The sequence below is a fragment of the Toxoplasma gondii genome, chromosome VIIa, assembly GCF_000006565.2.
Source record: "Toxoplasma gondii ME49 chromosome VIIa, whole genome shotgun sequence".
NCBI classification, from domain to species: Eukaryota; Apicomplexa; class Conoidasida; order Eucoccidiorida; family Sarcocystidae; genus Toxoplasma; species Toxoplasma gondii.
In genome coordinates, this window is record NC_031474.1 from 2,188,481 (window position 1) to 2,199,952 (window position 11,472).

At 56.3% G+C, this 11,472-nt stretch overlaps 1 protein-coding gene across 1 annotated transcript; it reads left to right on the forward strand.

The window, feature by feature from the left end:
• Positions 1-1,784: 1,784 nt before the first annotated feature.
• Positions 1,785-11,440, forward strand: TGME49_203830 (FHA domain-containing protein). Its single transcript, XM_018779274.1, has 4 exons — positions 1,785-4,772; positions 5,178-7,545; positions 8,154-10,571; positions 10,688-11,440. Exons 1-3 carry the CDS (start codon positions 2,287-2,289, stop codon positions 9,405-9,407), a joined length of 6,108 nt encoding a protein of 2,035 aa, XP_018637334.1. The 5' UTR covers positions 1,785-2,286; the 3' UTR covers positions 9,408-10,571; positions 10,688-11,440.
• The last annotated feature ends 32 nt before the right edge of the window (positions 11,441-11,472 follow it).

The following is an 11,472-nucleotide window of genomic DNA, read 5'->3' on the forward strand; positions in this document are numbered from 1 at the left end:
TGTGTGAAGCGGCTACTTCTCTTTCCGCGCACTCACGGATGTTGTGAACGCAAAACCTGTGTGTTTTACTTGTTTCTCTCCGTCAACAGAAATGTGCCATTCTCTGTCGTCACTTCCACGGATCAGCAGCAGCCTCATCATAAAGAAACAGATGTTGCTGCCAGTTGAGGCTGCAGCTAGGCTCCCTTTTCCAAATTGTATCGTGCTTGGGAATTTTCCGTTTCGAGAGGAAATCTGGGACACGTATAGAGAAAGATTTTCTTGCATTTGCAGGATCGCAGACGAGTAAGGTACAAAGCTGACTCTACGTTAACCCCGAACCTCGCCTGACCCCTGCGAATATACCGTGCACAAAATCATCCGATTAGCTTGTTTCGCTCCCTCCCCGGCCTGGATCCAAACATTACTCCGCTAGAGAGAAACTGGTCTACCCTTGGTTTTCGTGTCTCGACCTCCGTGCCACAAAAATGGGACAAGCCTGTCGTTCACACGGTATGTTTTTTCTTCGCGTTGCAACCTCTCGATAGCCTTTCATCAGCCTTGAACGGTCGACGTTTTGTCTTTTTTCTGCATATTTCTCCACGGAAAAGCCTTGTCTGTCTGCTAGGTTTTTGGGTGTCTCGCTGACTTGCCAACCCCCGATATGCTTGAGTTTGTGCCTACGTGCTGCGTGTGCCTGTCGTGGTGGCTACTGGGTTTGCTCATTAGCAACTTTCTTTCGCTGTGAGGTACTAGCTGCTTAAGGCAATGAACGCAAAATCACCAGAACCACACCTAACAGACCTGTTTTATACTTCTTAATTCCTTTCAAGCTGATGTAAATGCAATGGTGGAGGCAAGGAAGCGACGGTCGACACACAGTACATCTAGCCCGCATACGGGCGGAAGGTCACCAAGAATCGAGTCTGTCCGGGAGCGGATTTGGCCCTGTGAAAGGAGCGGATTATTTATGCAACCTTGTCGATCGCGCGCAGCTCCACATGTTCCTTACGTTGTCCGTCCTTTTCTTCCGTTTTCTTTGTTTCCTCCACCTCGTCCCTTCTCCCATGTCTCGCCTGCCCCCTCTGCGCCCTCGGTCGCTGCCAGGTTGCTGCGTGCCGGGTCCCTCGCCCCCCCAGCGTTGCCCAGGGGCATTGAACAGCATCTGAGTTCCCAGCTTGCCTCCGCGCACCTGATTGCCATTTTGAAAGAGGTGTGGGTTAAAATAGGATGCACCGAGAAATTCTCGACTATAGGCGAGAACTCTGAATGTGGAAAGGTGCACGACGTAGGTAAAGGTCTGTGTGTGTATGTGTGTGCTGGGGCGACATGTGTTTGCTTTTCTCGGTTTGTTTTGTCTTCTTCGCGTGTGTGTGTGTAAGCAAAAAGTCAGCCGGAACGGAAACGGGACCACCTCGTGTTGCGACGAAGTTTTTTTATGATCTGTTCAATGCTGTAGACGCCATTTGAGGCACGATTGCAGTGCCCCCATCTCCCGTGCTCAATGCCAGTCCCAAGTGACTCGGTTTCACGCCTGGGACAAATGGGGAGCTTTTTGTAAAAAGGTATGCCTCCCCTCTCGCTCTTGTCAGTTTCGTTTTCTCTTCGTTTTCCTACACTCAGTATTTGTACATCGACTTCAGGCTGCGAGCGACATATCACATGTGTTGGTCCTGTGTGGTGTTGCCCACTTGAGTAGGGTCACCCTGTCGCAGGCGACGGTCGCCGCCCTTTGTGTGGTTTTTCGCCTTCAGTTGCCTCGGTGCTATCTTTTGTAGCTCGTGTTTCACCTTAAGCGGGTGCTCTTTGCAAAACCCGATCCCGAGCTTTTGCCGGGTGTTCGTTACGGTGCTTGCCTGTTTGTGACCTGCCTCGTCAGCGCGGTGTGTGTGCAGCACCTCTGTGTGGACTGTATCATCTTTTGAGCACTCTGTGTGACTTCCCTATTTGACACTGCATTTCTTTTTTGAATAAGGACGCAACAGGAAGAAGACACGAAGAACGAGTCAGAGAATGTCACTTGTTATCTCTCGGACTCCCTCCAAAAAGCATTTTTCCGTCATCGTCAAACACGGTCGTCATCTCGCTTGACTACCTGGAGATGACGTAGATCGGCCCTATGCGCCGCCAGCCGTAGGTTGACTCGCCTGTGTCGATTTTTTCCGACTTCTTCGTAGCGACAGCTCCTCTGGCTTTTTGATGTTCCGCGCAGAATCGCCTATTCTCCCTTTTGTTCCTGTTTTCCTCAGGGCCGCGGCGCGCGCCTCACCCGTAGCTTGCAAGAGGGGGAAACAGCAATAAGCCCGGATGGGAGAAAATATGGCGCCTAAGGGATGTGACAAGAGGTCAGCAGCGTGCACAGGAAGGCAGGAAGTTGGGACGAGAGAGGCGCATCCCCCGTTGTCGGCAAACGGAGACGGTGGACGCAGATGGCATGCAAGAAGGAGGACACACGCAAGAGAGGAGGCGAAAGAGCAAGCTGCCGCCGCAGCCGTTGCCACTGCCGCACCTGCAGTCCTCGCAGGGGGATCTGTAGGAGAGAAGGGAGCCGACTCAAGTTGCCATGCGTCTGAGGCTTCTGGCGCCCGATGGACAGATGGTAGCGCGTCGGTGGGTTCCCGTGAGACTGGAATCGACAAGCCACGGTCTGGCCCAGACGAGGGAGGAAACAAAGTGCTGGAGAGACAGGAGGGAGAGCACTCGGAAGCTGGGAGAGCGCGAGTGTGTAAGGCTACGGCGAGTTGGACAAAGGTTCGAGATGCGCGAACAACGCAAGCAGACGGGCGGCGCTGTACGGGAGTCAGCGGACAGTCCAGCTGCGAGGCCTCAACGAAAAAAAGAGAAGATAAGGAGCCGGGGACAGGAGCGACTACAGCTCGGGGGCTAATGAAGTCAAGCAACGCCGCCCGGGTGACGCTCAACGAGAGAGGAGGCAAAACTGCGACGGCAACCGGTGGACGCCCTTATTCTCCGTCCGCCCTGTCCGGTCCTTCCTGTGAGCCTCGCACACTGTCCTCTGTGTCTTCTGTTCCACCGCCGACCTCAGACCGTACCCACTCTCATGTCACTCACGTTTCATCGCCTCTCGGACCGTCTTCGTCCTCTTCCTCACCCCTTCCTGGTGCTCGCAAACCCACTGCATGCGGCCACCTGGGGAGTCATTCCCCGGCCGGATCACCCGCTGGATCCTTTCGCCTGGCTTCGTCGTCTTCGTGCGATGTGCCTTTGTCGCCTTCGAGTCAGCCTTTCTTCGGTGTTTCGTCTTCTTCGGCATCGGCCTTCTCGTCCGAGTTGTCTTCGTCTGCACCTGCTTCTGACTCTCCTTGTCCAGCGACGGAGGCCTGTCGCCAGCCTGGCCAGCCCCAGGAAGGTGGACAGGCCCCACCAGTGTCCCTCACTTCTTCAGGGCCTCTCACTTCTCTTTCATCATTCGGCCTGGCTGCCGCTCCCTCCTCGCCTTCGGGTTCAGCTGCTGGTCCGAGAGGAGGACGCGCAGCTACGTCGTCTTTCTCTGTATGTTCGTCATCGTCTTCCACGTCTGCAGGGGAGGAGCCGCCCCTTCTCCCTAGTTTGCGAAAAGAGCTCACCTGCTCCATCTGCCTCGAGCTCCTCCAGCTCCCCGTCACTATCAACTGTGGGCACACATTTTGCCGTTACTGCATCAGCCACAACAAGATGAGTCGTCGCTCCTGTCCGCTGTGTCGCCAGCCTCTGAGTCTGTCTTCTCTTTCGATCAATACGGTTCTCGCGAACCTCCTGACACTGCTGGGCGTGCGCCGAGGCAAAAAAGGCGGCTTCTCCGCTGTGGCTCTTCTTGCCAAAGGGCCAGGTGCTCCACAGGGCCAGCTGGAACCAAACACGAGCACCGCGTCAAGGGGGACGCATGATGCTGGCGCCGGAAGCTCGCTAGCCGCCGAAGGATCCCCGAGGCCAGAAACCAGGCGAGAAACGGCTGACGTGTGCCTGACCTCTCCGAACCTGATGCGGTCGGGGCTGGTGATAGCAAAGCAGAGAGAGAGAACGAGTGCATCGCTCTCCCTCGTCGATGACCAGGACAAGGCACCCTCCAACCCCAAGGAGACAGAAGCCACGGAACCTGCCCAGGCCCTCTCTTTACCATCAGCTGCGGCGGGCACCCCGACGCCGGGATCTCCCCCCGTCGCAGGGTCGACAGCAGACGGCCGGACCGAGACTCCGGTCTCTACTCGACCCCCAACCGCCGCCTGGTGGGCGGAGTCCTTCGTGAAGCCGAAGCTCGCGATGCCGCTTGTGTTGCGGCTGCTCCTGCGGGACTTGGGCGAGGACAGCGTGATCTTCTTCGACGACCTCGTTGGGTGCGTCGTGGAGGAGTTCGAGAAGCGGAGTTTGTGGAGCGCAGAGAAGTGGCTCTTCACTCTGCAGGATCTGGAGACCTTCGCCCAGCTTGTCCGCTTCGACCGCGACGATCGCCAGACCTCCCTCGAGCGGATTCGTTCCTGGGTCGAGGACTACGTGACTGCGGCGCCAAGCGTCTGCTGCCGGCGGTTCATCACGGACCCGGTCAGCGGGTGCCACGGCCGAATCGTCATGCGCGTGCTCGCAGACCCTCAACACAAAATCGAGTCGCGGGTCGTAGACTCGGCAGACATCCGGCACTCGCTGCCCTGGGACCTCGGTCGTCACCACCAGTCTCTCATCCACATTCCTCACTCGTCTGTTTCTCTGTCACACCTGCAACTTCTGAGGCAGCCCAGCGCCGACGCTGACCAGCTCGCTGTCCTCGACTTGGGCTCCACCATCGGCACCATGCTTCTGTAAGCGGAAGTCGCAAGGTCTCTTCCTATTAGCTTTGTTGATCTCGCGTTTCGGCCTCGAGGCTTGACCAAGGCCTGGCCTTCTACGCCGCACAGAGTGTTCGTGCAAACACAGAGACAGCCGGGGAGAATATGGTTTATGCAGCAGGGCAAAGAGAACAGCTGGTGGCAACGTGGATCCCCGGAGCTTCGGCAAGTGTAACTATGAACATACAAACAGAAATACGCCTGGGTTTCACGGTGATATACAGATATAGACTACAAAAGGATTGGTATGCCCGTGTGGATACTTGGAGGGCTGTAGAGCTTTGAACGCGTGTCTGTGTCCTGTAGCGGACAGATATCGTCTTTTCGCACTAGTGTTGCACTCGACAATCTGTTTTCTGTCGTTCGGCTTTCTTTTAGGATTGATGGCACGCATGCATTGCAGTCTGGAGATGTGATCCACATTGGCGACCGCATCGAGATTGCTGTCGATGTTGTTCCTGCGCGTCTGTTTCGGCGGCTGGAGAGGCGGCGACAGAGGCAGAGGACTGTGAACCGTGAAGCGGGCCGCCACGGCTCTGGCCTCGCCCCTCCCACGGAACTCGCTCTTTCAGGTCGAGAAGATGGCGAAGGCGACACCTGCAGGAGACAGGTGTACCGTGGCCAGCTCCGGTTTGATCGAGGGTGGATAAGTTCATCAGGTCGCGCAGTGCCTGACAGATGCCCCCACGAAGAGCTTTATGAATGCTCGGCTTCCTCTGGTTCTGACAAAGTGTTCGGCGCGAGGGGTGTCTCAAGGGGTTCAGAGGCGAGAGGCATAGATATCCCAGGAGACGCAGTCGAGTGTGGCAGCGAGCGCCTGGGTCTGGAACAAGGCCTGCCCTTGTGCTCCCCCTACTCGTCTCTTTTCGAGGCGCGGAGTAAAAAAACGCTAACGAAAAGCCGAGACAAACGTCGGGAGGAACGGGCCTCCAGAAGAGCCGCTCGTCGCCAGTGGCAGAGACCCGGAAAGACGCCAGGCACTCGTTCAGGGACAAAGACCAGCGATTGGGGAAGGGATGGAGAACGCGAGGACGCTAACGCAGAGAATCGAAGGCTCCTCAAACTTCTCGATATCGTTCCACCCAACCCCTTTCTCGACATGCAGTGGAATCGGCCCCGACGCGAGTGCCAACGTGTCCAGCCACTGCCTGTCGAAGCTCCGCTGTCGAGGAGATCCCCTCACAGACACGGAGCGCGGGAGACGGAGCATGGCTGCCTGGGAGCTGAGTCGTGCTCGCAAATCCAGCGTCGATCGCATTCATATCTGCCCGTTTCTCGTGAAGACGCTCGTCTCCTTCCTTGGGTTACAGCCCCGCCGAGACAAGGAGACATGACCGTCTGTCGCTTACCCTCTACGTCTCCTTCACACGGGTCCTCCCCCGTCTGTGCCGCCTCGCACTTCACAGCCTCGTCCCCTCCTGCCTCGCCTGAAGAGCCGCTCAGCAGTTGCGGCCCATTTCTCTTGCGGCGTGGGAGTCAGGGTGAAGACACCGAGAAAGAGGCACCCGCGACCTCCGTCGTGCACCAGGAACTCGCTGGCTTTCCCGCGGGCGGCGCGGAGAAGCGAGATGCCTCGGAGGATGCCGGCAGCGTCCCCGGATCTTGGGGAGCGCAAACGCAGTCGAGACTCGACGCTTCGCCTTCGATAGCCAGCGCTTCTTTCTCTTCGCATCCACCGCGGCGGACCCTGCCAGAGGAGGGCCTCTACCGACCGGACGTCTCTGAGCGTTCAGCAGGGTGGGGTGAGGGAGAGCAGGAAACCGCGGAGACACAGTCAGGAAGCGATCGACGAGAAGGCGAAGAAGAACCAACAATTGCGCCTGCTCTGAACCAGCCAGAGGGGACAGCTCGTGCTCTCAGCGGCCCTGGCGGGACATCTGTGCCAGTCGTGGCTCTTCCTCGACTTCCTCTCAGCTGCGCGGGGATGCCTCAACATTTCGAGAGGTTTCGGTCTTCCACAGATGGCGAGCACGGAGCTGCTTCAGACATCGCATCCTCTCACTGCGCGCGTCTTTCGTCTACAAGGGACCACTGTAGCGGCTCGCACTGTCTCGCCCCGAAGCGAGGAGACGCCGCGGCGCACGGCGACGGGGAAGCGACCGGGAGAACAGAGCGAACGCTACAGAAAGGAACGAGAGGGAAGGGCGGTGAAGCGCGAGACTTTTTCAGTAGCCGAGGACCTGCGGAGGCGGACCTGCCTCTTCCGGTGCTCTTTCGGAGTCCTTCTGCACCTCTGGCCGGCGCCTCGGCTGTATACGAGAGAACCGCAGACACCTGCCACATTTCGTCTCCGCGCCGGGAGGTTCATCGCTCGTCTCTGCCGCTGCCGTGCCTCTCGCGAGACCTGACACAAAACGAAGATTGTGACGACTGGCTCGACTCCGAAGAGAGCGAAGCGGACTTGAGCGACGAGAGCTCTCACGACGGTTGCAGCGACCTGGTGGATTCTGGAGAGACGGAACCTCTAGACTCGTTTCTTCTTCTCCGGATAACTGACGGGTCGACAGGCGCCACGGGGCCTGCCGCTTCGCACCCACCTTCTGCCTCTCCGGGAGGCGAAGATGCAGGCGAGCGAACGCGCAACGAGACCAGTTTACAAGCAGAGGGAGATGGAGACTTTGTGAAAGAAGAAAGGAAAACTAGTAAAGTCTTGAGTCTGCTGCCGCCGGGGTACTGCGAGTGGGCGCCGCCCACGGGCGTTGTCCTAGGGAGGGGTCCGCACAACCCGTTACGGGACTTCAAAAAGGTGCGTGCAAGAACTTAAAGGCGAGACAGGCAGCGGAAGGAGACACCCGTGAAAAACGCGAGGAGTAGAAAACCTGGAATGGTCCAGAAAGGGGGGTTCAATAAGCAAAGACGGTGGAGAGAAAAACGGTGGCACACCGTGACCCTCGGAAGAACTCGCAAACACACGAACAAATAAGAAAGCACCACTGGAGGTATCTACGTGACGTAGATCTAGGTCCGTTGCGGGCGTTCGAGCACCCAGAATGGAAGAAGGGGCAAATGGATAGTACAGAGCAGGAAGAAAATACCCGCAAAGATGGTCTTGTGGTATTCGTCGCGTTTCCTCACTTTCTTTTCCCATCCGTGTCCTAGCTTTTTCTGTCCGCTAGTGTTTTCCAGTGCCTGAGTTTTCCGAAACCCGGCGTCTGTTCGGCCTGCTCGTCTCGACGGCTTTTCACTCAGCCCTAAATGAACGTGGACATATACCATTTTATATCAATCTAGATAAGCATGTACGTATACATTTTGTATGTATATATATATATATATATATATATATATATCACGTGCCTTCCTCGCTTGGTGCCTCATTTCTCTGCATGTGTGTGCCGGTTGCTGCCTCCACAGATCGCCGTGACGGCGAACAACGGCTACATCAGTCGCGTGCACTGTCTTATTTACTACGACGGCTCTCGCCCGCGGCACCAGCGCTGGGTGTTGAAGGACGCGAGCACGCTCGGGACGTATTTGCGTCTCAAGCCTTTCGAGCCGCATCCTTGCCCTCTGACACCGAAGTGCATTTTGAAAGTCGGGCAGTGCAAAGTGGAGATTTCGCTGCGGGGTGCGGCTTCCCCGTGTCCAGTTCCTTCACCTATCAACGGCGCTGTTTCGATCAGGACCCTGAGCCCGAGGAGCCGAGGCGCCCATCTGGTTTCGTTGTCTTCTCTCTCAAATTCACCTGCTTCCCTCACACCCTCCGCGGGCTGCTCCACCATTCCCCCGCCATCTTCAAGTGCACCACCACGTTCAAGGATCCTACCATCTTCCAGGACGTTGCCACCTTGTATACCCGCGCCACCTTCGAGCGCCGACCGTCCGTTCGCTGGCTCGTCACATGAGGGCACGTCTTTCACTTTCTCATCGAATCCTCTCTCGCATGCGGGATCGGCTTCCGACGGCCAGGTGGCGTCTCCGCAACACCAGTTTGCTTCTCATTTCCGCCTGGCACCGCTCCTTGACCCCGCGTCGCAGGAAGACGCTGATGCGAGCGACCCTCGCAGGACCGAAAAAGCGTCAGCGCCTTCCTCGTCTTGCGGACGTGGCGCTGGTTCGCACGCACAAATGTCCAAGGGTGTTCCTGCCTCAGCGCCCCCATCGCTCACTGCGTCGGGGCCGCCTGTCTTCGCGGGTGCATCATTTGCGACGAGGTGGGCTCTGTCTCGTTCTTCGTCAGTCGAACTGTTTCCTGGCCACCTCGGAGTCGGAAGCCGGGGACAGTGGACCGGCCCGTCGCCTCCGTCTTCTAGGCCCGTGACACCGTCGAGCTCTCTCACGCTTCTGCCATCCGGCCAGCATCTGCCGAGAGAATCGGAATTCGCGTCTTCGCAGTCCTGTCAACCGCTTTCGTCTGCTTGCCAAAACACTGGCCCTCTGCCGGTGGTGTCCTCGTGTGCCTCCGTCGTCACTCACAGCACGGCGGGCCCCGGTTTCCAAGCGAACACGCACGGCGCCCAAAGTCAGTTCTACGCGAGAGACCAAGAGAGCGGAGGCGGCCCTTTTCCGCTTGAGCTGCCTTCCTCTCCGGTCTCCTCAGGGGGGTTGCGCGTGTTGACGATCGCATCTTCTGCGGGCTGTTCTTCTTCGGCTTTCACTCCGCCTTGATGTATGTGCCTGAGTACATATTTCGACGCAGAAAATGACATAAGTTATCGTCGAACGGATTGTACTTCTTTGGCGTCGCAGGCCCGCGAAGCTGCACTTCGAGCAGTCGGTGTCCAGCTACCGCCTAAGTCGATCTGTGTTGGCAATTCTGGACTTGGTTATTGTCTCCGTATACTTACTGCCCCTCCTTCGTCGGTGTGCACGACTAGTGCGGAGACACAGCGGCGGCTGTGGTTAAAGCCGACCAGCCGCGTGGCCAGGCTCCAGTGAATGCGGTGTTGTGAGCGAGGAGATCCGGCGTAGCACCAGAAGGACGCCTTCCCACCGCGAGAAGAATAGTCATGAAAACGCGGCTCCAGTCTCCACCTCCGAAAGGGGTAAAGAAGGAACGCGCGGGAGTACGGCTTTTTGCAGAAGTCATGGTGGACACGAAAGGCCCTGCCGAAAGAAAGTGTGCCGCAGCAGTTCTTCAGTAAGGGTCGGCGATCCTCTCGCATCAGGACGACCCCCAAAAACACTCGCAGGCGAGGCAGGCATCCTGTACACGCAAGAGCAGGAGCGGACAAGAGACAGGGGGGAGGGATCTTGATGACAGCGAGGAGTGGAAAGAGGAACGCTGCTGAGAAAGGCGGTTTTCAAATGCTGCAAGAATGTGAAGAACGGGAGAAACCAAAGGTCACGCTCAGCGTCTGTCGTGTTTTCACTCCCTCTTCTTTGAAAGGAAAGATTGAGCCTCTCATTCTCTCTGCATCCGGGATGATTTTTAATCGTGGCAAGAGTCGCGATTCGTTAAGGAGACCGCCAACGGGAACAATATGGTTCCACAACCGTCTGCTAACAGCAGTGTGTGTGACTTGTCTTTCACCAGCCTCCATTTTCGTTGACACTCCTTTAGCGCCGTGTCACACCACGGTGCACGAATCCCCATAGATGAGGAAGAACTTTGGCGGCAAAAGGTACCATCTGACTCTAAGGGGGTCGCGAATTTCCCCCGGCATTGAGGGGTGGCCCGTACCATGTACACAGGCACGAAGGGAATACGGAAGTTTGAAAACTTGTGGCTGTTTTCTTTCTCTGAGTATCACTTCTCTGACGGCGACTTGGAAATGATATGGAGGACTATTGTTCTCAAGGAAGTCGCAGGAGAATATGAATATTTGCAAGGCTGGTATACATTCCCACATCTCCGTAGTTACTAGGATGTGTTCGTCGCGGGGTTCACGTCTGTTCCGTAGAACCTGTATCTGCGTTTGGCTGTTTCGCGTTTTTCTGATTCGCAGCCAGTCTCCGTGGGTAGGCTAGCATATGGGGACGACTATCGACAGTATGAGACCCTCAGACACTGGTATCGCGCTGCTTCCTTCCGACTTTTTCCCTTGTTTCTTCATGTGGTTTGCTCTCTCGGAGCACAGTTTTATTTCATCTGCCCATCTCTGGCGTTACGCATGTTGCGCGAGCTCCATTCTCTCTATTTATCTGGCTCGATCTTTTCTTGATGCTGTTACACAGTGAAAACGTGATGAAGCAGAGGTGCGGAGGCCAATGATTCTGTTATTCGTCTTTTTTTTCGGCAACTCCTGTGGCATGTGCATTGGCAACACTAGCGCCTTTGTTCACAAACCGTGGGCAACAAGAGACGCGCAACTGAACGCCAGTAGAGCGTCGTTTAACAGCTCTCGAGCTACCTGTTATCCACCAGAGCAGTTTGTGCGAATGCCGGCTTTGCAAAAAGGAGCAGTTGTGCAGCTGTCTTCACTTGCTCTCTGTCTCGCATTTCATGTGCATGGTTTTCGTGTCCATGCTGTCCGTTATCTGGCAGAGTGACCAGCTTCTGCCCTCTTCTCTGCCTTCTGCACTTCTTTGTTACGAACTGTAAACGATCGGGTAACAGGTACTTCTATACACTCGCGATGGCTCTTACCTTTTTAGTAAAATACGGACGCAGGCTAACGCTCACTGGGTAACGCTTAGGTGTTTTTTTATCTCGTTTGCTAGGTATGCATGATACTTCCTCCATCATGGCTCGCAAACTCATTTTTATGTCTAAACCAAAGAGGGTGTTTGT